The 22,833-nt window shown below is 30.8% G+C and overlaps 1 protein-coding gene across 1 annotated transcript in view; it reads right to left on the minus strand.

Annotated features, from left to right (window-relative positions):
- The window catches only part of LOC106877301 (uncharacterized), a 449,889-nt gene that overhangs the window by 344,035 nt on the left and 83,021 nt on the right, over window positions 1-22,833 (minus strand). Inside the window, exons 51-72 of the mRNA XM_089338059.1 lie at window positions 21,604-21,834; window positions 20,336-20,455; window positions 16,087-16,125; window positions 15,465-15,691; window positions 14,691-14,834; window positions 14,303-14,390; window positions 13,640-13,826; window positions 13,320-13,506; window positions 12,068-12,184; window positions 11,174-11,384; window positions 10,282-10,369; window positions 9,972-10,101; window positions 9,195-9,331; window positions 8,933-9,098; window positions 8,103-8,252; window positions 7,014-7,205; window positions 6,382-6,575; window positions 5,978-6,107; window positions 3,750-3,873; window positions 3,185-3,402; window positions 1,775-1,937; window positions 563-780 (exon numbers count right to left, since the gene is read on the minus strand). Coding sequence (XP_089194185.1) covers window positions 563-780; window positions 1,775-1,937; window positions 3,185-3,402; window positions 3,750-3,873; window positions 5,978-6,107; window positions 6,382-6,575; window positions 7,014-7,205; window positions 8,103-8,252; window positions 8,933-9,098; window positions 9,195-9,331; window positions 9,972-10,101; window positions 10,282-10,369; window positions 11,174-11,384; window positions 12,068-12,184; window positions 13,320-13,506; window positions 13,640-13,826; window positions 14,303-14,390; window positions 14,691-14,834; window positions 15,465-15,691; window positions 16,087-16,125; window positions 20,336-20,455; window positions 21,604-21,834 — 3,461 coding nt within the window. The remainder of the gene's footprint in view (window positions 1-562; window positions 781-1,774; window positions 1,938-3,184; window positions 3,403-3,749; window positions 3,874-5,977; window positions 6,108-6,381; window positions 6,576-7,013; window positions 7,206-8,102; window positions 8,253-8,932; window positions 9,099-9,194; window positions 9,332-9,971; window positions 10,102-10,281; window positions 10,370-11,173; window positions 11,385-12,067; window positions 12,185-13,319; window positions 13,507-13,639; window positions 13,827-14,302; window positions 14,391-14,690; window positions 14,835-15,464; window positions 15,692-16,086; window positions 16,126-20,335; window positions 20,456-21,603; window positions 21,835-22,833) is intronic.

A 22,833-nucleotide genomic window follows, 5' to 3' on the forward strand; every position in this document is an offset into this window, starting at 1 on the left:
TATAAAAGTAGATCACTTTCCAATGTCTTATTTACAATAGTAAAGTCAGATTTTTAATAGTAAATGTCAATGGTTTAGCATGAGATGTGTGGGGTATGTGGACCACGCATAGCAGCCACTTTGGATGGAGGAGGCAAAACATACATTGAAGGTATGTTACATTTAAAGAAGAGCATAACCAATGTGGCTACCACACTGGGCATGCACTAGGTAGCATGCTATGCTACAGTTGAATATTAAACAAGTGTTGACAAGTACAAGCATGACTGCCAGAAATTTGATTTGCAATCAAATGGTTTCAAGTTCAGTCCCACTTTAGGAAATTGGGTATTGGTGTTTCTAACAACAATCCCAGTCAACAAATCATCCACAAGCTCTGTGCTTTCAAAGATGATTGGCATGAAAATTCCCTTACTTTGAAACCAGGTAAGAGTTAATGACACAAAGGTCATCGATCTATGGAAACAGTTATATGTATTCCACTAAAACCCATGCTAGCATTCAAAAATGAATGTAAAATATACAATTAAAACCATTGATGATATGAAAAGACAAATATTACCTTGGACATATAAGGTAGTACTGCACACAGCTTCACCTAATTCTGAAACTGCTCTGCATGTATATTCACCAGTATCTTCTGGTCCAACATCAATAATGATCAGCAAACTTTTACCAGATTCGTAAAAGATTTCATAATGTGGAGAAGGCTTGATTTCCATTCCATTGATATACCAAGTAATCAAAGGAGGGGGATGAGCATCTACTGAACATTCAAGTCTGCAAGATAAAATAATGAAAACATATACATATACATTTATATAAATATAAATAAATATATATACATATATATTATATATATACACATACCAATACCTACACACACAATTGGAAAGAACTGAGGCTAATTCAGGAAAAGCTTAATACAAGTATTAACATGGAATATAAATCTATCTATAATAATAAAATATTATTTTATGATTTTACAAAATAAAAGAAACTAGATTTGAATATTTTTCCTTTTGAGTCTAAACATCAAGGGCTTACAGTTAATAAGCATAACATGAAATCAGAGCCTTCTAATAGTTAACATCTAATTTAGATATTAGCTTCACATTTTAATTTAAAAGCAAACGTAAAGAGGGTTATTAGAAAATAAGAAAATGAATGAAAATTATGCTCAGATAGATATGAGTCTATGATGCTTTCAGTTAAAATAAGCAAATCATTTAGGAGGAAATAATTTGTTTGATTTATTTATCTCATTTTTTTTTTTAATGTTGACAATTTCTAATAGAAATGAAATGGTGTTATACATAACTACCTAAGACTAGAAATTTTATTATCTTCATAACGAATAAGTAAAAAAAAATTAACTATACATATATTCTATGCATCTTCTAATCCTTCCAAATACTATGTAGAAATTATTATCTCCCTTACTCTAAGTGGCCACCAGGAAATGCAATGTGTTCAAGATTAAGATGAAATATCTGCTTATATGTTCAAACTGTAGACTGTTATAAGGAATTAGGTTGCAGACTAGACCAGTCAATTAGATGGACCCCAGTACGCAACTGGTATTTAATTTATCAACCCCAAAAGGATGAAAAGCAAAGTCGACTTCGGCAGAATTTGAAGTCAGAACATAAAGGCAAACGAAATACTGCTAAGCATTTCGCCTGGCCTACTAATGTTTCTGCCAGCTCCCTGCCTTTAGACCAGTATAATATTATTATTTAAAACAACAGTAAAGGTTTTAGTAAAACTTTACCTTGCAATTCCTCTTTCTCGGACGAACACCTCAGGTTGAATAGGCTCAACAAAAATAGGCCTTATTTCCCTGATTTCAGTTGTAATAGTCTTTTCTTCTTTCTCAATCATTTTAATGGTAACGGAATCAGGTTCATCTGGTATTTGCACAACCTTTTGCTTTTCTGAAAAAAATAAGAAATAACAGTTGCACTTTGTTAGATTCATTGTTGTGAAGTTTTAATTGAGCGTAACAAAAATAAAATACCAACAGCTATTTCAAAGAAGTGGTAGGCCTCAAGAAAATGACTAAGTATTGTGGCAAAGCATTAAACAGAAGAAAACTCATTTAATCCATACAAACATGGAGAAACAGATGTAATATGCTACGTATATATATATATATATATATATATGATTATTATTATTATTATTATTATTATTATTATTAGTTGTTGTTGCTGTTGTTTTTATCTCTCAGTCGTTGGGGTTATGCCAGTTCATTCTGTTGGATAGCAAGTCATATCCTGCACTTTTCTGAAGATTCTTGATCCTAACAAACAGGCTGTTCTGAATTCTTACATGTTAGGAATTTTAAATCATGTTCCACTGCAACTTATAGCATTGTAGTATTTATAGAATAGAATTAGAAATTTATAAATATAAAACAAAAAAAAGTTAACAGTATTTATGGAGTTGAAAATACTTATTGTCAGTTGTATACTTTTTTTTATTGTTTTATTCTGTAAGATGTATTTTAAGTTTGAAAATATTCCATGTTTTATTATTATTATTATTATTATTATGTTTTTGCTTTGTACTTGTACAAGTTGACTCCAAGTCTCACCCAGAGACCTCAAGAGACAACAAGTTAGAAGTTCAAGTTGGTGTTATGACTAGGGTGCCATATTTTGAAAACATAAGAAAATTAGAAGATTCTTTTAAAATTAATCGTCGTTATTATTATTAGTAAGTTAGTACATGCTAATTTAATTAGCAGGAATAATGACTGTTCTCCTCAAATCTCAAGAATCTTTCTTAGAATTCTTGCAGAATATAGGCTGGTTGATAATGTGAGCTGCAATTCCAATTTCATTCAGTTTTTTAGGTACCATTTTGGATGTTGTATCAAGTGCACAAATTACCACAGGAATAACTGTTGTCTTAGTTCTCCATAGAATCTTAAGCTCTCTGGCTCACAAAATGTTAGACTAACTATTAGTTATCAAATGTTTTTACTCTTCTAGCACTTCCTGTATAAAAACTGCCACTCCAGGTTTCCCTCTTCAATGGACAGAAATGTCAAGACTGTTGTAGACATCATGATATGAAGGCAAGTGATTTTTGCTACCAATACAATCTAATGTCTTTTACCACAGATACTTGCCACTAATTTTAATGACATTATTACTGAAGTAAAACCAATACTAACCATCAAAAGTAATGGTTGTCCTGCATGTGATTTCACCAAGCTCATTTCCAACTCTCAGGACATACTCTCCAATATCCTTTTCATCAACATGAATGATGATCAAGACAACAGTATCTCCTTCTTGGAACATCTGGTAATGATCTGATGGTAGGATTTCAACACCATTGACATACCATTTCACCAATGGTGGTGGATAAGCCTCAACCTGAGCTTCAAGTCTGAAATTATTTTTAAAATTATAGTTTAAGTTTTTTTATGCATTTCACACCAAATCACATACTATGGAGCAACAAAAAAAAAGCATAAATAAGAGTAACTGATACTCAAAATAAAACAATAATAAAATTCCAAGTGAATAATAATAGTAATGGTATCTTTTAAATAATTTAGATTATATATTAACAAATATGACTAAATACTATTTCATCACAATATATAATTACAATTGTTAATATATAATCTATATTATATATTAGCAAATCAATTACTACACACCAAAATTATCATAAGTTATGAATAAGTTGATGGAAAAGTGTTGCCAGTATAAACATATATAGAACTGTACCTTGCAATTTGTCCTCGTTTCACTTTGTAGGTTTGAGAAAGAGATCTCTTAAATACAGGTATCTTTGGTTGAACTAATTTCATTCCTGCACGAGAAACTTTGTCTTCTGGCAGTTCTTGCTCCTCTGTAAATAAATATGTGACAACAAATTTCAGTTAAAAGAATAAGAGAATTTGTTTATTTATGACAACTTGCTTCCTTGCTTTATGTAAGCAGTTAAGAAAAGTTGTATAATTACTGTTATATTAGATGTTCTTTTCAAATACTTCATTGTTTTATTTTGCTAGCTAAGATTTAGGAAGGAGAGACTGATTAGCATACTGCTGAGATTCATCATATCTATGGGAGATGAATGTGAAAGAAAACTCAAAGATGTGAGTGAAGAACAGTCCTCAGCTTGTAGTAAAGCAATATTGTTGTTGCTTGTTGGCATGGTTGCACCTCAGTTTTGTAAAGTGACTATATGAATGTAAAAGAGATAACCTAACCAAAGCATGCTAAGATGTGGTACAAGAGAACCAAGATATTCCCCAATAGCATTAATATTGCTTGGCATTGCTGGAGGAAATGATATTATTATGATCACCAGTCAACAGCTGATGAAGAAAATGTCCCCTCCTCATCAGTGCAATCTATATGTCTCAATATAGAATGGAGTTTCACTTGGAAAACTCTTCTCAATGATGCAAGGTTTTCTTTATGGAAAGACAAGCAATCGCCATGCATGCAAATCTCTACCTCTTCACATAACTGATTTTAATCAAGCCAAAGGCCAATACAGTTTGTTACTATTGTTATCGCAGACAATGATCTCAGAATCAAAAGAGTCAGAACAAACACCACACAATATTTCATCCAATGCTCTAACCATTCTACTAATCCACTAACTTGGATTGGCTCTATTTATCAAACCCTAAAAGGGATGAAAATCAAAGTTGATATCTCCAAGATCTAAATTCAGAATGCAGAGAGCAGAAATAAATACTGCAAGTCTCTAGGAATTCAACCAATGCACAACCTCAAGCTATATCATCATCATCATCATTATCGTCGTTTAACGTCCGCTTTCCATGCTGGCATGGGTTGGACGGTTTGACTGAGGACTGGCAAGCCAGAAGGCTGTACCAGGTAGAATAAAATATATTACTTTAAGAAATTTTGCCTCAAAATTAAGTTTTTAGGCTCGTGATAAACATACTAATTAAGTTTTAATTATTGATACCAAAATATTAAAAGTGTAAACCAACAGTTTAAATTTAGAAATCACGTTTTATACAATCACACATCCTGATCTGAATGTAATATAGATTAAGAATTCACTTTCATGCTAAATATTTCAACATGCAAAATATTTTCTACTGAAAATGATTGCAAAGCAGTTTTAAAATTAATAAAGTATAAATCCTTTTAGTATACTGAATAATCAACATTTAAATTCTTTAAACTACATAAATGCAATACTTACATTATTAGATGGTACATGCATATGGAATTCTTAGTATATAGCAGTGATAATCAAACTGTTTAGTGGTGTGTTCAAAGAGAAGAGCTAAATCAAAACTTATGAAATATTACATGCAACTTTTCTAAAATTAATAAGTAATGGTAAATTTTTTCTTTATTTCAATATATAAACATTGAATAAAAATCATGCATTAAAAAGTAAATATAAAATTTTTCCTTGGATTTTATTCAGATTACAATCAAACCAATTCATAAAAAACAAAATGACCATGCAGTTTATAAATCTCACAAAATTTGTTACACACTCAATTATTAAATAATTATATACTGTATAAAATTAATAATACAAAAATGTTCAAAAAATATGAAAAAATATTAATATTTTTTAATTTGTTTACACCATTAAAAAAATTCAGTGACAGTTTTTTTTTCCTTTTTCAAGACCATAGAAGTATATAAAGTGTGAAAACATCAAGGATCAATGTAATAATATAAATATAATACTAAACACCATTACTAAATCAGAATTGAAAAAGAAAAAGACCATGCAATATATATATATATATTATGGTTTATATAATTTATGGTATAATATTTATAGTGCATAAAATATATAAAAGCATATAATTTTAAAAATACAAAAATAATGCAAATTTCCCATGCAGTTAAAATTTTAATCCTAAAATATAATATTATACAATGAATACTTCATGCTCTGTTTCTAATAAAGTTATTTTTAAAAGAATTGAAGATATTGTACATACCTTGAACGTAGAATTCAGCAGAACATTCAGCAACACCAGCACTGTTCCTTGCACGACAAGTAATAAGACCACTATCTTCAGGAAATGCTTCCCTGATAGACAGTATTGTTGTCTGACCAACTCTCTCAATCTAAAATATAAGGGAAAAGATTATAATAATATAAAAACATGTTCAGTGAGAAATGAGATGTGACTCTTCAAATGATGAAGAAATGAGATAAGCCATTAAATTATATATTCATTTACAATGCAACAAACTCTTTTAATGGTTCTAACATTTATTCTTCTGTTCCTGATATGTGGTATGTTAGTTTATACACATGCTTTGTGGCAATAGCAAAATAGTTTTTTTTTTTTAATTTTCAGTATGAGATTTTCCCATCCATTAATGTAACTTTTATTACCTTAAAGTCTCTGGTGTTCTTAATCTTTTTACCATTGCGAAGCCAAGTAATTTCTGGATCAGGTTCTCCTGTAAATACTGCTTCAAAGTATGTTGGATAACCTTCTTCAATAACAATGTTAGAAATTGGTTTAATAAAACTGGGTGGTGAAACTGGAACTTCAGGAGTCTCTGGTTCTGTTTCACTTTCAAGACCTAAATACAAAACAATCATTAAATTAATTCATTTTATATTTATTTATATTTACATAGAAAAATACTCTTCTTTCAGAAATATATTTTTTTAAGAATAACATAGGTAAACTTACGAATAAGATGACTCACATTAAAATATTATAATTACATTAAATACTAGATAAAATTTATTAGCAGCTGCCCCATAACAACTGTTTGCCTTTTTGTTATTTTATCAAATTAAATAATTTTTGCCAATTATGAATAATATGCTAAAGAATAATTAAGAAAATCTGTATCAAGCACACATGTATGAAAACTTATGTAAATATCAATTATGTAAATAATTTGACTCAAAATTATTTACATAATTAATATCTATACACACACACAAACACACATTTTAACACTCATGCTGAAACAAAAATGTGTATCAATATAAGTTTGAAAATAACCCACCGATAACATTGAGATAACAAACACAGGAAATTTCTCCAGTAACATTTCGTGCCACACATCTATATTGACCTCTGTCTTCGGGAAATGCTTCCAACAGAGTTAGAGTATGGACACCATCAGGAGTAGAAGTCATGTTGAAATATTTTGAAGGTTTCACAAGGTGATTATTACAGTACCATGTTACGACCGGAGCTAAAATGTTAAATATGTAAATCAATGTATGTTAAAAAATATCAAATATTTTATTATTGGTATTGGAGATTTTAATAAGAGTCCTATTTAAAAAAGAATATCTAGGATGTTTCAATATCTACTTGGATAGAGTATAAATAATGAACTTTAACCCTTTCATTGGCATTGTGTTCTTTGTATTAGCTGTTATATGTTTTCCATGCTAATGAGTGCCTGATGGTTTATTACATTTATGTAATAAACTACTAAACATGGTACTTCAATTATGGTCAACAACTTTGGGCATGTTTTAATCTTTTTCTGAAATCATCAGCAAAATATTGCCTTTACTATACTTGATAAAAGAAGCACTCTGTCGGTTACGATGATGAGGGTCCCAGCTGATACGATCAACAGAACAGCCTGCTCATGAAATTAACGTGCAAGTGACTGAGTAATCCACAGACACGTGTACCCCTAACATAGTTCTCAGGGAGACTCAGCGTGACACATAGCATGACATGGCTGGCCCTTTGAAATACAGTTACTACTCATTTTTGCCAGCTGAGTGGACTGGAGCAACGTGAAATAAAGTGTCTTGCTCAAGGAATCGCCGGGAATCGAACTCACAACCTTACGATCGTGAGCCAAATGCCCTAACCACTAAGCCATGTGCCTTCACAAAGTTAAAAGAATTATTAAGCAAATGCCTCAGATTTGTCATTTATTGGCAGAAGAAAATAACATTGCTTAAAAATTAAAAATAGTTCAGAAATAATTTAGAATAAAATAATTTACACATAAAAGAGTTTAGAAAATTAAACATTAGAGTAAATAACTGATTTTAAACATTTTTATGTTGTATAATATAAATAAATGTTTAGAAATACGTTAGATATAATTTTTTAAAACACTTACGTGGATTAGAGGTAATTTTGCATGAGAAACTAACACTTTCACTCTCTGGAACAGTTTTATTTTCTGGCCTTTTCATAATAGTTGGTGGAGTAGCTTTTACTTGTTTGGCCAACTTCAGATGTGCATGTGATTCTTTGGTAACATCTGGTTCTATAAAAAAAAAGCGAAACAAATTAACGATCTCACCTTCATTTCATTTCATTTTTACATTCTATTTTTTATGAACAGAATAACAAAACTAACGTTCCATATATGTACATAGAAATATCTAAAAAAAAAATCACCTTGGATCCCATATGTGAAGAAGGGCCAACATTACATGTTGTGATGCACCAAAAACTTTTCTTCTGAATATGCACAACTTGATTTGGGGTGCATCTGATATGTCTGTGCAGCTTTTATGTCACCAAAACTCTCAACATATATTATCTTTAAATTTTGATCAAATTACTTGTAAATTTGCAGCTCAATTTTTCTTTTAAGTTTCCTATTCATAACAAATGTATTTTGTTACAAATACTGACTAAATACTAATTTCTCTTTTGCATGTCTTTTGTTTTGTTTTTGATCACATTAATAGCATTTTTTCTCTTTTGTGTTTAACTTACATTTTTTCTATAATAACTCATATTCATAGAGATCATCTGAAGAAATATTTATCTTCAATTCCCAAAATGAATTGCTTTGAATATAGATGAGCACAACTGGCATTAACCTTATGTTGAATTTTTAAAGGTTTTTAATCATGTTATCTCGATGATGAGCAAACAATACTGCATAGAATAAACCTGTTATTGTTAATATCCTTGAAACAAAAAATGTTTACATACCATCAACAATCAGTTTAGCAGTACATGTTGACTTTCCATTTGTGTTAATGCTAACACAAGCATAAGTTCCAGCATCTTCAGGCTGAACTTCAAAAATAAGGAGAGTGTAGTGGTTTTCTTCATGAATGAATTTCCACCGTGGACTTTCAGGCATATTTTTGCCATCCTAGAGAAAAGAATGCAAAAAGTTACAATTGACACCAACTCCAGCAATATTACATATATTACATTAAAAAAATTAGTTAAATGAAAGTAAACATACCTTTTGCCAGTGAACTTTGGGCTTAGGTTTCCCAATAACTTCACAATCAAAGGTTGCAGGTTCTCCAACAACAACTTTGGTATCACGAAGTAAGTTACGAAATTCAGGAGAAGTTTCTTTTGCAGCTTCTTCTTCTTCTGTTGAACCAAAATAATATATGATTTGAAATTAACATAACCTATATTTATTGCAGTATTTGTAACATTCTACTTTAAATTGTCAAAACATTTTCAGTATAAACTACGACAAATATTGAAAATTTATAATATACTTCTAGCAATTACATATGTATTTCCTTTTTGTCATTAACAATGATATTTTTAACACGACTCAGTTTGTTAAACTGTTATTTCATAATCTAATTTTTTTGTTTCTAGAATTTAAATTTACCAAATTATTGTCCACCTTACCCATTTTCTGGCAAGCCTATTCTATGTTCATTTCCTGCCACCCACCTATCAATGTCTGCAATTTTAATCTCATCACATCTAATGTGTATAACAAATCATGTTTTATTTCACTTCATTTTAGATCCAAATTGCTTATCTTACTTCTTAATATATGAATCATAAATATATGAAAAAAAAATAGTTCTTTAACTTCAGTTGGACTAGAGTACCCTAAAATGTTACCATCGTATGGTTACTGGTTTGTGAAAGTCACTTCTACAAACACCAGCAATTTGATTTACATTATTAGAGAATAAATACATACATATGTTGTTTCCTTATACATTATTAGTTATTTTATTGCAAGTAGTAGAAATACTAAACTCACCCATAACAGTCATCTTTGCTTTGCATTGTGTCATGCCATATTTATTATAGGCTTTAACTGTGTACATTCCTGAGTCTTCTGGGAATACTTCAGAAATATGTAAAGTACTGCAAGTCTCAGTAACTCGAATCTGGGCAAATTAAAAATTGGATAAAATGATAAATTATCCAGTAATTCATAATATGAATAAAAGAAAAAATATTTTAAAAGAATTTAATAATAATCAATTTCATACAATTAATTAAAAAACACAATAACGTAAAAAGTAGGAGATTTTTCTAATGATAATAAAATTAATCATTGTACTCACCTGGAAATCCCATGAATTGTGAATTTCAATGCTATCTCTGTACCAGGTAATAATAGGAGGTGGATTACTAGTGAAATGCACTTTGAGTCTGTAATATGAGAAAATATGAATAGAAATTTAAGCTCAAGATTCGTAAGGATTTTTACAGTTTCTATAAAAACACATTTTTTAAATAAAAAAAAATTATGATTTAATCAATGTTATTGATCACTAAAATTATCACTTAATAACTCCTGGCTCACTGTCAGTTATGACAATGAGTGTTGCAGATGATCTGATCAGTGCATCAACCTGCTTGTGAAATTGACATGTAAGTGGTTGAATACTCCACAGATATGCATACCTTAACACAGAATACAAGGCTGGACCTCTGAACTACAGGTCCAACTCATTTTTGCCAGCTAAGTGGACTGGAGCAATATACTATAACCCCAGGCCTACCAATGCCTTGTGAGTGATTTGGTAAACAGAAACTGTTTGGAAGTCTGTTGTATATTTATGTGTTTGCCTTCACAACTGTTTGATGACTGGTACTGGTACTGGTTTGTTTACATTCCCATAAGTTCAGTAAAACAGACCAATAGAATAAGTTTGAGGCTTAAAAAAATAAGTGCAGAGGTTGATTTGTTCCACTAAAAATAATCTTTTCTACTTTGGGTACAAAGCCCAAAATTTGGTGGGAGAGGCAAGTCATTTACATTAAACCCAGTACCTGACCCAGTACTGATTTCATCAACCCCAAAAGGATAAATGGCTAAGTCAGCTTTGGAGAAATTTGAACTCAGAATGTACAGCCAGAAAAAATATTACTAAGCATTTTGTCTGATATGCTAACAATTTTGCCAGCTCAAAATTAGTAAAAACGTAGATTTATTCTTTATTTTCTACTTACGTTACAGAAGTACCCTCCAGAACTTTGACTGGGCAAAGTGGAATACCAAAAACAGGAGGCTCTTGTTTGACTGGTTGTTTAAATGTTATTGTTTGAGTGGATGTCTTTTGTATCCTCTCATATTGTTCATCTATAAGTTGCTGTCTCAATGCATCTTGAGCAAGAAGCTTCTGCAAGTTAGCATCAGTTGTGTCTTTTCGGAAAGTGGTCTCTGTTTTTTCAAATATTGAATAAATATTTTATTAATGAAATAATTTTTAGTATGGATAAAAATTAAGGTTCTCTGTAAATTCAGTAATAATGACAAACTGTCATTTTTGAGTTATAGATTGAGGAAAAAGCATATCATGAAACTAAATTACTGTATTTACTCATATATAAGTTGCACCCATGTATGAATGGTACCCTATATTTAGTTATGCAACCATAATATACTATAAAGTATAATGAAATACTGTGTACCTACAAGTCATTAGCCTATATTTAGTGTTAAATCTTGGTACAAAATTTTTCTCTTCATAGTTTTAGCTTTGCACTGAGTATAAGTTAAACTCCAGTTTTTTCAGTTAAAATCAAGTTCATACATCTATAAAATGAAATGGCTGCTGAAGAGGGTGGAAACATTAAATTGCTACACTAAAGCTTGCAATAGTTGATTCTGTCCCCAACCTTACCCATTTCAGGACCCAAATTCTACCAGGTTTGTAATTATTTGCCAGCTCTTGAACTTTGATAAAATAATAAGAGTAAAATTCTTAAATTATAAAATTATCTTTACAAAACTGAATTTTTGTCAACAGAAAAATTATAATTTATTATTTTAGCAACAGCCATTCCATAAAAAGTAGCTGATCACATAAAAAAATACATGAAAAATATATTTCTATTACATACCATGCTTGAGCATTCCCAACTCGAAAGATGCCAATGAACTCTTCATCTGAGCCATTTTAAGTTCAGCACTGCGAAGTTCCACTCTCTTTCGGCGTTCCAGTTCAATCTGGAGATCGCCTGAAAAGATAGTTATAACATAACATATTAATTTCTCAAATTAGCTTTTATATAGATATAAAGAGAATTTAAAATAATAAAAAAAGACAACAATCATCATCATTTTGACATCCACTTCTTCCATAGTTGCATGTGTCACAGAATTTGTTGAAATAGATATCTTATGACTGAAATCCTTTCCTGTCACCAACTCTCACCTGTTTCTAAGTAAGGTAATATTTCCCCATGGCTGGATATGTTTCCATTGAAGGTTGGAAACAAGGGACACCACATGTATGAGAGTGATGCTCGTTTATATAAATACATACATACATATATATATTTATATATATATTGGCCTGCCCTCCTAACCAGAAGAATGTCATCAATTAAAAGCTACAACAATGTGAGGAAGTACACTGTAACCAGTAGTATATAGTAACATCACATAATCTGGTTGATACAGTGATAAAATGCTATGTATACACAATGGGCTTCTTTCAGTTTCCCTCTACGAAACCTAATCACAAGATTTTGGTCAGCCTGGGACTATAGCAGAAGGCTCTTGCCTAAGGTGTTACACAGTGGGACTGAACCCAAGCCACATAATTGAAAAAAACAAACTTTGTAATTACTCAACCATATCCATGCCTATGCTATACTTTAATACTTGCATATTTAATTTAACTACAATTTTTGTTTCTAAATTAATAATAATAATTAATAACATGAAAGAGCATCAACAACTGCATTTTATATTTCTATATTTCCAACCATCTGTTTAGTCACTACATATATAACATGATAAATTAAGGTAGTATACACAAATGATGAAAGAAAGAAATTCAGGTTAGGATTGTTAATTTTGTAAATAATAATTATTGTGAGCCTAAGCTAGCAATGTTTAACATACATAACATAAAAGATAAGCCATCAAAGTTGTATTCTAAGAATTGTAGTCAGTTTCAATAGATCACAAGCAGAAAATAGTCAGCAAAAGAAATTTCTTATAATCAAATCAAATTTTTTAAAAGCGAAAAGTATTTTTTTAAACAAATGAGATTTATAACATAAGTGATATTTTACTTTCCCTTATAATGAAAAATACACAAGTTGTAAGAAATAGTATTGGATAAAGATGAAACAAGACAATTACTTTTAGGAGCATGTCGCAAATGTGAACGCCAATCCTCCTTTGGAATTACTTTAAGTGTAGTAATACATTCAGCTTCACCTTGTTGATTTTTGGCTAAAACTCTTATTTGGCCAGCATCATATTCCCTCACACGAGGAATTTCAAGATAATGTATCACACCATCATATCTTACTTTAAATCTGCTTCCCTGAAAGAAAGAAAATGGTTATAAAAATAATTGCTTCAATTGTAGAAATGTTATAAATAGGAAGTTAATTTTCTTTATAGACATTATAAGAAAACATAATTCAACTTTTATTATTATTATGATCAACACTTACTCCTGCAACAAGGCTTCCATTTATCCACCAAGTAACTCTTGGTCGGGGATAACCACTAACATTAACAATAAATTTAGCAGTTTCTCCTTCATCAATTTCAACCGGTTCTGGTTTAATTTCAATAATGGGTGGTGCAGGTTCTGATGGAATATCTGCATCTTCAGCATAGTTTCCAACCATAAGAGAACTACAAATAAAAATATTTTATTGGTAATGAAAGTGAAAATCATATTTAAAAAGCAGCAAATTCTTGTCTTGTTATAATCAGAGAGTGATGTTCTGCCAATAAAACACACTTGGTGTTGCTAAAGTTCAATTCTTTATTAATTACTTGATTGAATGATAATTAAGTTGCTGAATTCACATTGAAGAAAATATTGTTTCCTGTGAATGGTTTGTATATTTCTGAAGATAAAATTAAGATTCTAGCCTAAATGCACACATGCACAAAGATACTGATATAAATTATAAATATGGAATCATATGGAAAGAATTCTTAATATTTATATCAAATGTACATTCTCTTTAAAATTTAGACTAAAAGATATAAAAGAAAAATATTAAATATATAAATGACAATGACATTTTTACATCAACAGTTTTTTGATTAAAAAGAAATAGGAGTTAATATTGATTTTATATTAACTCATAACAGAAACTTACATATTTTTGTAACTCTCCAACTGACGTAAACGGGCAATTGCTTCTTGGCCTTCAGGAAGTTGAGTTCCAATAATAATAGATGTTTTGTCTACAAAATCATAATAGAAATTTATAGTACATATACCAAGTATTGGTTTTAAATTTGTGTACACTTACAAGAAGTGCATATTAATTTACATAACAATTAAAAAATATTAATTATATTTTATATCTTCATAAATTATTAAATGAATTATAAAATAAATAAATTTCTTAGTACTTTTAAAGAAAATCATAGTGCTAACAAAAGCTCACATAAATCTTTCTGCTATTTACTTACGTTATAAATTTTAGTTGGATGTTTTAACAAAAAAATTCAGAATATAGATTTGTACATAATGATACATACTTAGACAAACAACTTCTGCATTTATTGTTGCTTCACCATATGCATTTGTAGCTTTTATAGAATAAATGCCTGAATCCTCTGGGATGGTGAAAAGAAGATCAAGCACAACATAGCCAAATTCATATACTGGTCTGTAACGATGACCTGCAAGATTTTAAAAGAAAAGCATTAATTAGTCATGGAAAAATATAACATCAAAATAAAATAATTTTCATTTTTAAAGCCATTGCATAAAATGATATGAGTTCAGGTTAGCTCGACATCTATCAGCATAAAATAGTAATAAATATTGAAGAGTCAGAGGAGAATAAGTAAATAAAGTGAAGCTGAGGATGAAAACAAGTTGCTTAAATTTACTAACCAACACAAAGGAATGACCGAAAATAAAAGCTAGAAATCTTAAGTGATTGCAATTTCTTATTGTAAGAAGTCACTTTAAATATTTCTTTATCCTATAATAAAAAGTTATTTCAGCAAAACTTGAGATAAATTCATGAGTGATCTATTTAAAGGATTTGACTTAATTCAAAGAAAAACTAATACTTTCAGGGTTATATGCTCATTTATATTCATGAGCACATGCAGGTATACATGTACATGCACACACACACACACGCACACACGCACACACACACACACACACACAAACTTATATGCACACATATGTTATCACATATATATACAGAAAATATTCTCATACATTTGTGTGCATACAAATGCACACACATGTCATACAGTTTCAGATAAGGTAAGGTAAAAATATAAAGGAAATACCATAAGGTAAAGGTTGTCCATTCCTTAACCATTCCACTTTCATTGTGGGATCATTAATAGGAGTCAGCAGACATTCCAAATGTGTGCGGTCATATTCAGCAACTTCAACATCTTTCAGTTGAGTTCTGAAAACAGGCCTCTTTTTCTTGCTTTTATTGTATATAATTTCAGTTGGATGTACACTGCGTCGGCGTATGTGAGATTCTTGTTTCATTTTCTGTAATTGTCTAAAATTTAAAAAAAGGAGAAAAATATAGTCAACCTTTCTATTCCAACATAGGTAAACTAAGACATATCAAACTTAATAAGATTGACATTATGCAGAATATTAACCTAGTCTTTCAAGATGCATTAGTGGCCTTGTGGATAAGAATATTATTACCATTTGTTCATACACAGAAGTTCCTAGCTCGTTCAAATCTACTCAAGTACTTTGAACACATCCAAGATCATAATCCTGATTAAAGATCAGACCAATGGAAATGCAGTGTAAATTTAGATATCAGAAAAATTTTCAAATTTAATGATGAAGTTAATAGTACAAAAACTTTTAATTTTATTAATATTTCCTCTTAGATATTTAGATATTCATAAACTTGAAGATATTAAAAAAATTACTTACATCTCAGCTTCCATCTTGAAAAGATCATCATGTGATACTCTGAAATTTTTTTAAAAGTTCATATATTAATATTTAGAAACAATGACAATAATTAATTTGAGAAAATTCATATATAGAATATGTAAAGTATGCATTGCATATTTTAAATATTGTAGTAGTTAGAGAATATAAATGTAGAATTCCAAATATATGAATTCAGGTTCAGTCAGGAGAAAAATGTTGAACTTTTTCTTTGTAGTTAGAATATATTCTTGGACATACTTTAATCAGTCAAACTTAAAAACTTGTATTCAACAGTTATTGAGTGTCTAACATTAGGAATAGTTCCTTTCAAGTGTAAAAACAGCACCTCTATAAAATTAATTCAATTATTATTATTATTATTATTATTATTATTATTATTATTATTATTATTATTATGGCAGCAAAATAGCAGAATCATTAGCATGCTGGGCAAAATGCTTACTGGCATTTCATCTATCTTTATCTTCTCATTTCAAATTCTGCCAGTGTCAACTTTGCCTTTCATCCTTTTGGGGTCGATAAATTAAGTACGAGTGAAACACTGGGGTCAATGTAATCGACTAGTCCCCTCCCCTAAAATTTCAGGCCTTGTGCCTTTAGTAGAAAGGATTATTATTATTATCTCTTTATCACAGGTTTTGTTGGAGCTTCTAGAGTCTTACATGCATAGTGGGCTTGCTACCTGCAGCCTACGGTATCATGCTATCCATTCTTTTCAGCTATCTAATACTTTTATGATTATTCTGGCCATGCCAAGGAGGCAAAACTCTTGTAGCTGTTCTACTGGGCACTCTATTCCAATTTACATTGTATTTCCCTTGATGTCTTCTGATACTGTTCTCAAGAACCTAACAATAATTGGCACTATCTTCACCTTCTTCATTTTCCATAGCCGGCCTACTTCATACTTAAGAGGGTTGTATCTATCTATTTATCTTTTCACCTTCCTTCATGACTATTCGTGGGTCAAAGAGGCATGCAGCATCAAGTATATAACATATGTGGCACATCTTGTCCACCACCACTAGGTCCAGTCTGTTATGCTCTAGCACCTGATCTGTTTGGATTGGGAAATCCCAGAGGATTTTGCCAATTTCTGACAGAATAGTTTTAATGTCATTTTAATTTTTAGGTGTTGTTTGGATGGAACCAAAATGGGGGAATCATAATAGTCAACTTTTGTAAGTGCAATGGATATTTTTTTTACTGAATTTGTTTCTATTGAATGCTACATATACATTATTATAAGTTTAATCAGCTGTTTCGAATAAGAATTTCTTAACTAGATATAAAGCTTTTAAAAACCATACATATGCACATGACAAAAATTCAAACTCACAGATCTAACATGCAAAACAAGATTAGAAAAGTCAGTAGCTCTTAAACAGATATGGAAATGAAGTGGATACAATTAGAAAACAATGCATAAAAATTATCTGTTAATATTCAAGGTAGCCTTATCACATAGAGTAAAATCCTACTTGTTGGTCTTTAGTTATTTCTTAAGCCTACACCATTCAAAATAACCATGCAGTCAGTACTGTCAAAAGACTAACAGCAAAATAATGTCTATTGAAATACTGATGAAAATATTAAAAATATATTAATAAATGTATTAGATTTCAATTCATAAGTGTAATAATTTCATTTTATTCCTATACTGGCAGAGGTTGGATATAGCATCCATTTGTGTGCTTTAATCTTGTCTTGGTTCATAATATATTGTTCAAATGCATAGATCTGATCCAATTCATCACAACCTCTTTGACTTCTATATACCACAGTAAGTTACCATCAACTCAACAATCTTTTAGGCATCACTCATTTAAATTACATAGTAATGTATTCAACTCAGCAGCATAAATTATGTCAATCTTCATTACAAGTTCACATCGCACCTCCAAAGGACCATACACCAACTTAATCTTCTCTGTCTAATGCCTTTTTTATGTTGCATTCCATACTAAATATTGGACTCATAGAACACCCAAGTAGTCCATAATTGTGCATACTGTTGTTTATTCAAATTCACATGATGTACCTATCAATTTATCTGAAATCTTGCTGCATCTTTTGTACATATATTGCTTGCACATATTTACACAACATATAACTGCTATCTAAATGTATTCTATTTTGTCCAGCAAGGCCAGTTTTCATATTATTGCCCAGTAACATTATTATGTTCACTTTTATGTTTTTGGCTCAAACCACTTGTTCAGATTTTAAACTTCTTCCAAAGACTTTGAATTCATTATGCAATAAACAACTATTTCTAAACTTCCTTGTGATGGCTTTAATGACTTGAACAAAGGAAATATGGCTAACAACAAAATGTAAGTAAACACCTAAGTAATCATTAAATCCTTTACTTAAATTTCATAGCGGTCTTAATACCTCTCATGAACCATTCATCTATATCTAGTAATGTGCATAGCTATTCACTCACAAGTGAGTATGACTTAATAATTGTTTCTAATTGTGAGCAGACAGAGACACCTCTTCTGCCCCTCCACCCTTGACCCAATGGAACATTAAGAATGTGACAGCTGGAAAGAGAGTGCTGTCCCAGTGCTTGACTTGTACACAATTTCAACTGAGGAAAGTGGAGTAATGTAAAACAAAATGGATCATGATTCCAGACCAGTAATGAAACTCTTGACCTTCAGACTTTCAGACTAAATTAATTCATGCCCATAACAAGTAATATGAGGCCACAAAATGATAGTTTTTTTTTTTACTGCGGATGTATTTAAATTTATACTTAAAAAAAAGCAACATTCAAAAGAGTTGAATTAGCTGTATTAATGGAAAGTATTAGTTTTTTCACAAAATAATGTGTGAGTGTATATATACATATGTATATACGTATATACGGTGGCACTCCATCAGTTACGACGATGAGGGTTCCAGTTGATCCGATCAACAGACCAGCCTGCTCATGAAATTAACGTGTAAGTAGCTGAGCACTCCACAGACACGTGTACCCTTAATGTAGTTCTCAGAGAGATTCAGCATGACACAGTGTGACAAGGCTGGCCCTTTGAAATACAGGTACAACAGAAACAGGAAGAGTGAGAGAAAGTTGTGGTGAAAGAGTAAACCACCCCCACCCCACTGCCACAGCCTCATGGAGCTTTAGGTGTTTTCACTCAATAAACACTCACAGCGCCTGGTCTGGAAATCAAAACCGTGATCCCACGACCACAAGTCCACTACCCTAACCACTGGGCCATTGCACCTCCATATATATATATATATATATATATATATATATATATATATATATATATATATATATATATATAAGAGAGAGAGAGAGAGAGAGAGAGAGAGAGAGAGAGTTTGGGTTTTGGAAGTGAATAGAAACCAATTTTAAGGAGGGTTTTTTTAAGAAAAGTTAGGTTAGTTTTTCTAATAAAGTAAATGAACAGGTTATTACAGAAAGCTGATGAAAAGCTGAAGTTAGAAACTTGAACTAACAGTTAGAAAATTGAAATGCATGAGTAGTAGGATGGATATTCCAAAAAAAAAACACTTTACACACATTTTAAAAACATGGACTTTGGAAGAATAACAAAGAGGATACAACAAAATGCATAGAAACAAACATAATGAATTTTACTATACAATGTCATGATATCAATTTTGGCTGATGCACATGAAGAAACGGTATATAAATTAACCAAATGTCAGACTGATATGAAAGCTTCTCACCATTGCTAACACTAAATATAAGGGTGATATTTATAGAGAATTTAATATTGTTTAGTGATGCAAAATATTTTGCTCTGGAAAGAAAAGCAATTCTACATGAATCCATAATTACATTTATTATATGAGGTCACCAAAAGATGATTTTTTGTTTTTCTTCAAAAGGTATTACTTTGTATGCTCAAAACAAGATCTTTCAGTTGGGTATTATTTTGATGCTTTGAGAATACAAAATAACAATCATCTATTTGTATTCATGAAAAAAAAAAAGAAAAAGGACTTTGAGGATACAGGAATAAAAAGGTAAACTACACTATTCAAAATTTACAGTAACATTATCATAAGTATCAATATTTATTTTGATTAGTTGTCAAAAATGTTTGGTTAAAACCCAACAGTATTGGTGTTATTGTGTTATAGGTCATTGCACAAATTATATTAGACACAGTGTTTAAAACTGACTGATACTGTTAACTGTATCAGTTAGAGTGCCTTATGCAAAAGTTCAAACCTTGCAGTCTTTTCTTCCATTAGTGCTTTATAAACTTCACTATTTGCAGCATTCCATGGAGTTTTCACATTTGCATTAGCAACTTTTTCATTGTCTGTTACCGGTTTGGGGCTTCTTTTCCTATATAAGGGAGATAGTGAGGCAATTCTAATATTTTTTTTGTTTTGTTTCTTTTATTATTTTTTTTTCACACTACTGACATTTGTAAGATTTAAGAAATGTTTTCAGACTTTAATGAAAATATTTTCTAAAGTGTGATACAACCCTACATTCATTTTCTTTGTTGTTCGTATTTCTAAAAGATAAGCAAATATATTGCTCTTTCTCAAATTCTTGAATATATTCTGTATAACAGAAATATTTAGGTATAATTCAAGAATCTTTGAAATCTAATATTTTGATTTCAGTATCTTTATACAGATGTCATCATAAGTAGAGGTTTTGGAGTAGCTAGCAGTAAGAGCAACCATAAAATAAATTCTTTCTAATGTTTTGAAGGTTCACTAGTAGTTGTTAATAGCTCCCATTATCAAAGTCACCTAATTAGTAGGTGAGGAAAGTGTTTGGAAGCATATTAGCAAGAGTAAGAACATAATGGAGAAAATTTGGGGAGCTATTACTTCTGCTGACAACAAGGAGATCCTTTCTTTCAGTATAGGGTAGATTGTATGATGCTTGTGTAGGTAGAGTGATACAGCATGAAAGCAAAAGAAAGGCACTGACTGAGGAAGATATGCAGAAGCTGAAAAGAAATGAAGCATGTATCTTCCACAGGATATGTAATGTTGGTGTACATGAACTACAGAGCACAAATGAGCTGAGAGAAAAACTGCGTATAAGAAGAGTCAGACGTCATGTACAAGACAGTAGAATGCACTGGTACAAGCAAGTGATGTATATGGAGGGTGACAGCTGGATAAAGAACTGCCAAGCGATCCAATTGGAAGGAACCTACAGAAGATTACTGAGGCCATCCAGCCATGCAAGCATGGAAAAGCAAATATTTAAACAATGATAATGATGAATGAGCAGTGGAAACATCATTACCATTCAATGTTATAATTTAATTAAAGCTGCTCACATTATAAATATAACAGAAATATGCAGCTATTGAGGCAAATAATATTAGTAAATATAGCATAAGAAGCTAAACTCAATTTTTGCTTAAAATATGAATTAAAGATTCAGGTTCTAAGCATTTCTGTTATAAATACAATCTTATTTATGAATTACTTTTTGTTTTAGTAACAAGTATTCAATGAATTTACCTTTGAGGTGGTTTTGCAACTGGTACTTTTGCAACTGGAGTAATTGGTGGTGGCTTAGGAGCAGCTGGTAGCTTAGGAGCTGGTGGCTTAGGAGCTGCTGGTGGCTGTACAGGCTTCTTGGATAATTTTGGACTTTCAACATGCTTAATAACTGGAGGTGCTGGAATAATAGGAGCTGGTTTTGGCTCAGGAACTGGTGCAGGTTTTGGTGCAGTATATGGTTCCACTTTGCTGTAATGTGATTTTAGTTGCATTTTAGAATATTTATTATTTAGTACAGTCACTTAAAAACAAATATTTCATGGAGACTAAACTCACTGAATTTTAAACTAAATTAAGGGATCTTATAAATTTTAGATAGATAATGTCAAGACTTTAAATTGAAGAAATCCCTAGCTATGGGTTGTGTACAATTCATGATCATTTTGCTTCAACAAGCCAATAGAACTATACATTACAACATTTACTTTAAACACACTTATCTGAACCAAGAAAACACAAACATACGAAAATACCTGCAACATTGTTCCTATAAACCATAAATTTATAATAGACTTGAAACATTTTATAATGAACTACAAGTAAATTCTGGAGCTCTCTACTATCTAAATTCACTTTCATTGAGGTCTGCATGCAAGCCCTTGAAACAAAATCAAACTACAAAAGAAAATTTGATGTGACATATTCTGATACTAACACAAACCTTCATACAAATAAAGATGCATACAGTAACTGAAGATATCAAACTATTGGTTTACATTGGTTAATATTTTTATTATTTCATTTCCAAATAATCATTGCCATCCTCACCTTTAATGTCCACTTTCCCATGCTTGCAAGAGAAGATGAGTTTATTGAAGCAAATTTTTATGGCTTGATGCTCTCCTCACCTGTTTCCAAGCAAGGTTATAATTGCCGGTGGCCAGATATGCTTTTGCAGAATATCAGAAATGAATGATACTTCTTGTATGATAGGTGGTACTCGCACACTATGTCAAGACAAGGACACACACACATTTATAATCTTCTGTCTACCAAATCTGCTCACAAGGTTTTGGGTCAGTCCAAGGCTATAGTAGAAGATACTTGTCCAAGGTATCATGTCAGACTAAAACTGAAACCATATGGTTGGGAAGCAAACTTTCTCAACCACACCTTTTTACAATCTTTTCATTCTATTGTGATAGACCTGAATTTTATTTAATTACGTATTAAATCTTAAGTTTTAAA

Source organism: Octopus bimaculoides, chromosome 2 (assembly GCF_046866305.1).
Source record: "Octopus bimaculoides isolate indiv1 chromosome 2, ASM4686630v1, whole genome shotgun sequence".
Classification (NCBI taxonomy): domain Eukaryota; kingdom Metazoa; phylum Mollusca; class Cephalopoda; order Octopoda; family Octopodidae; genus Octopus; species Octopus bimaculoides.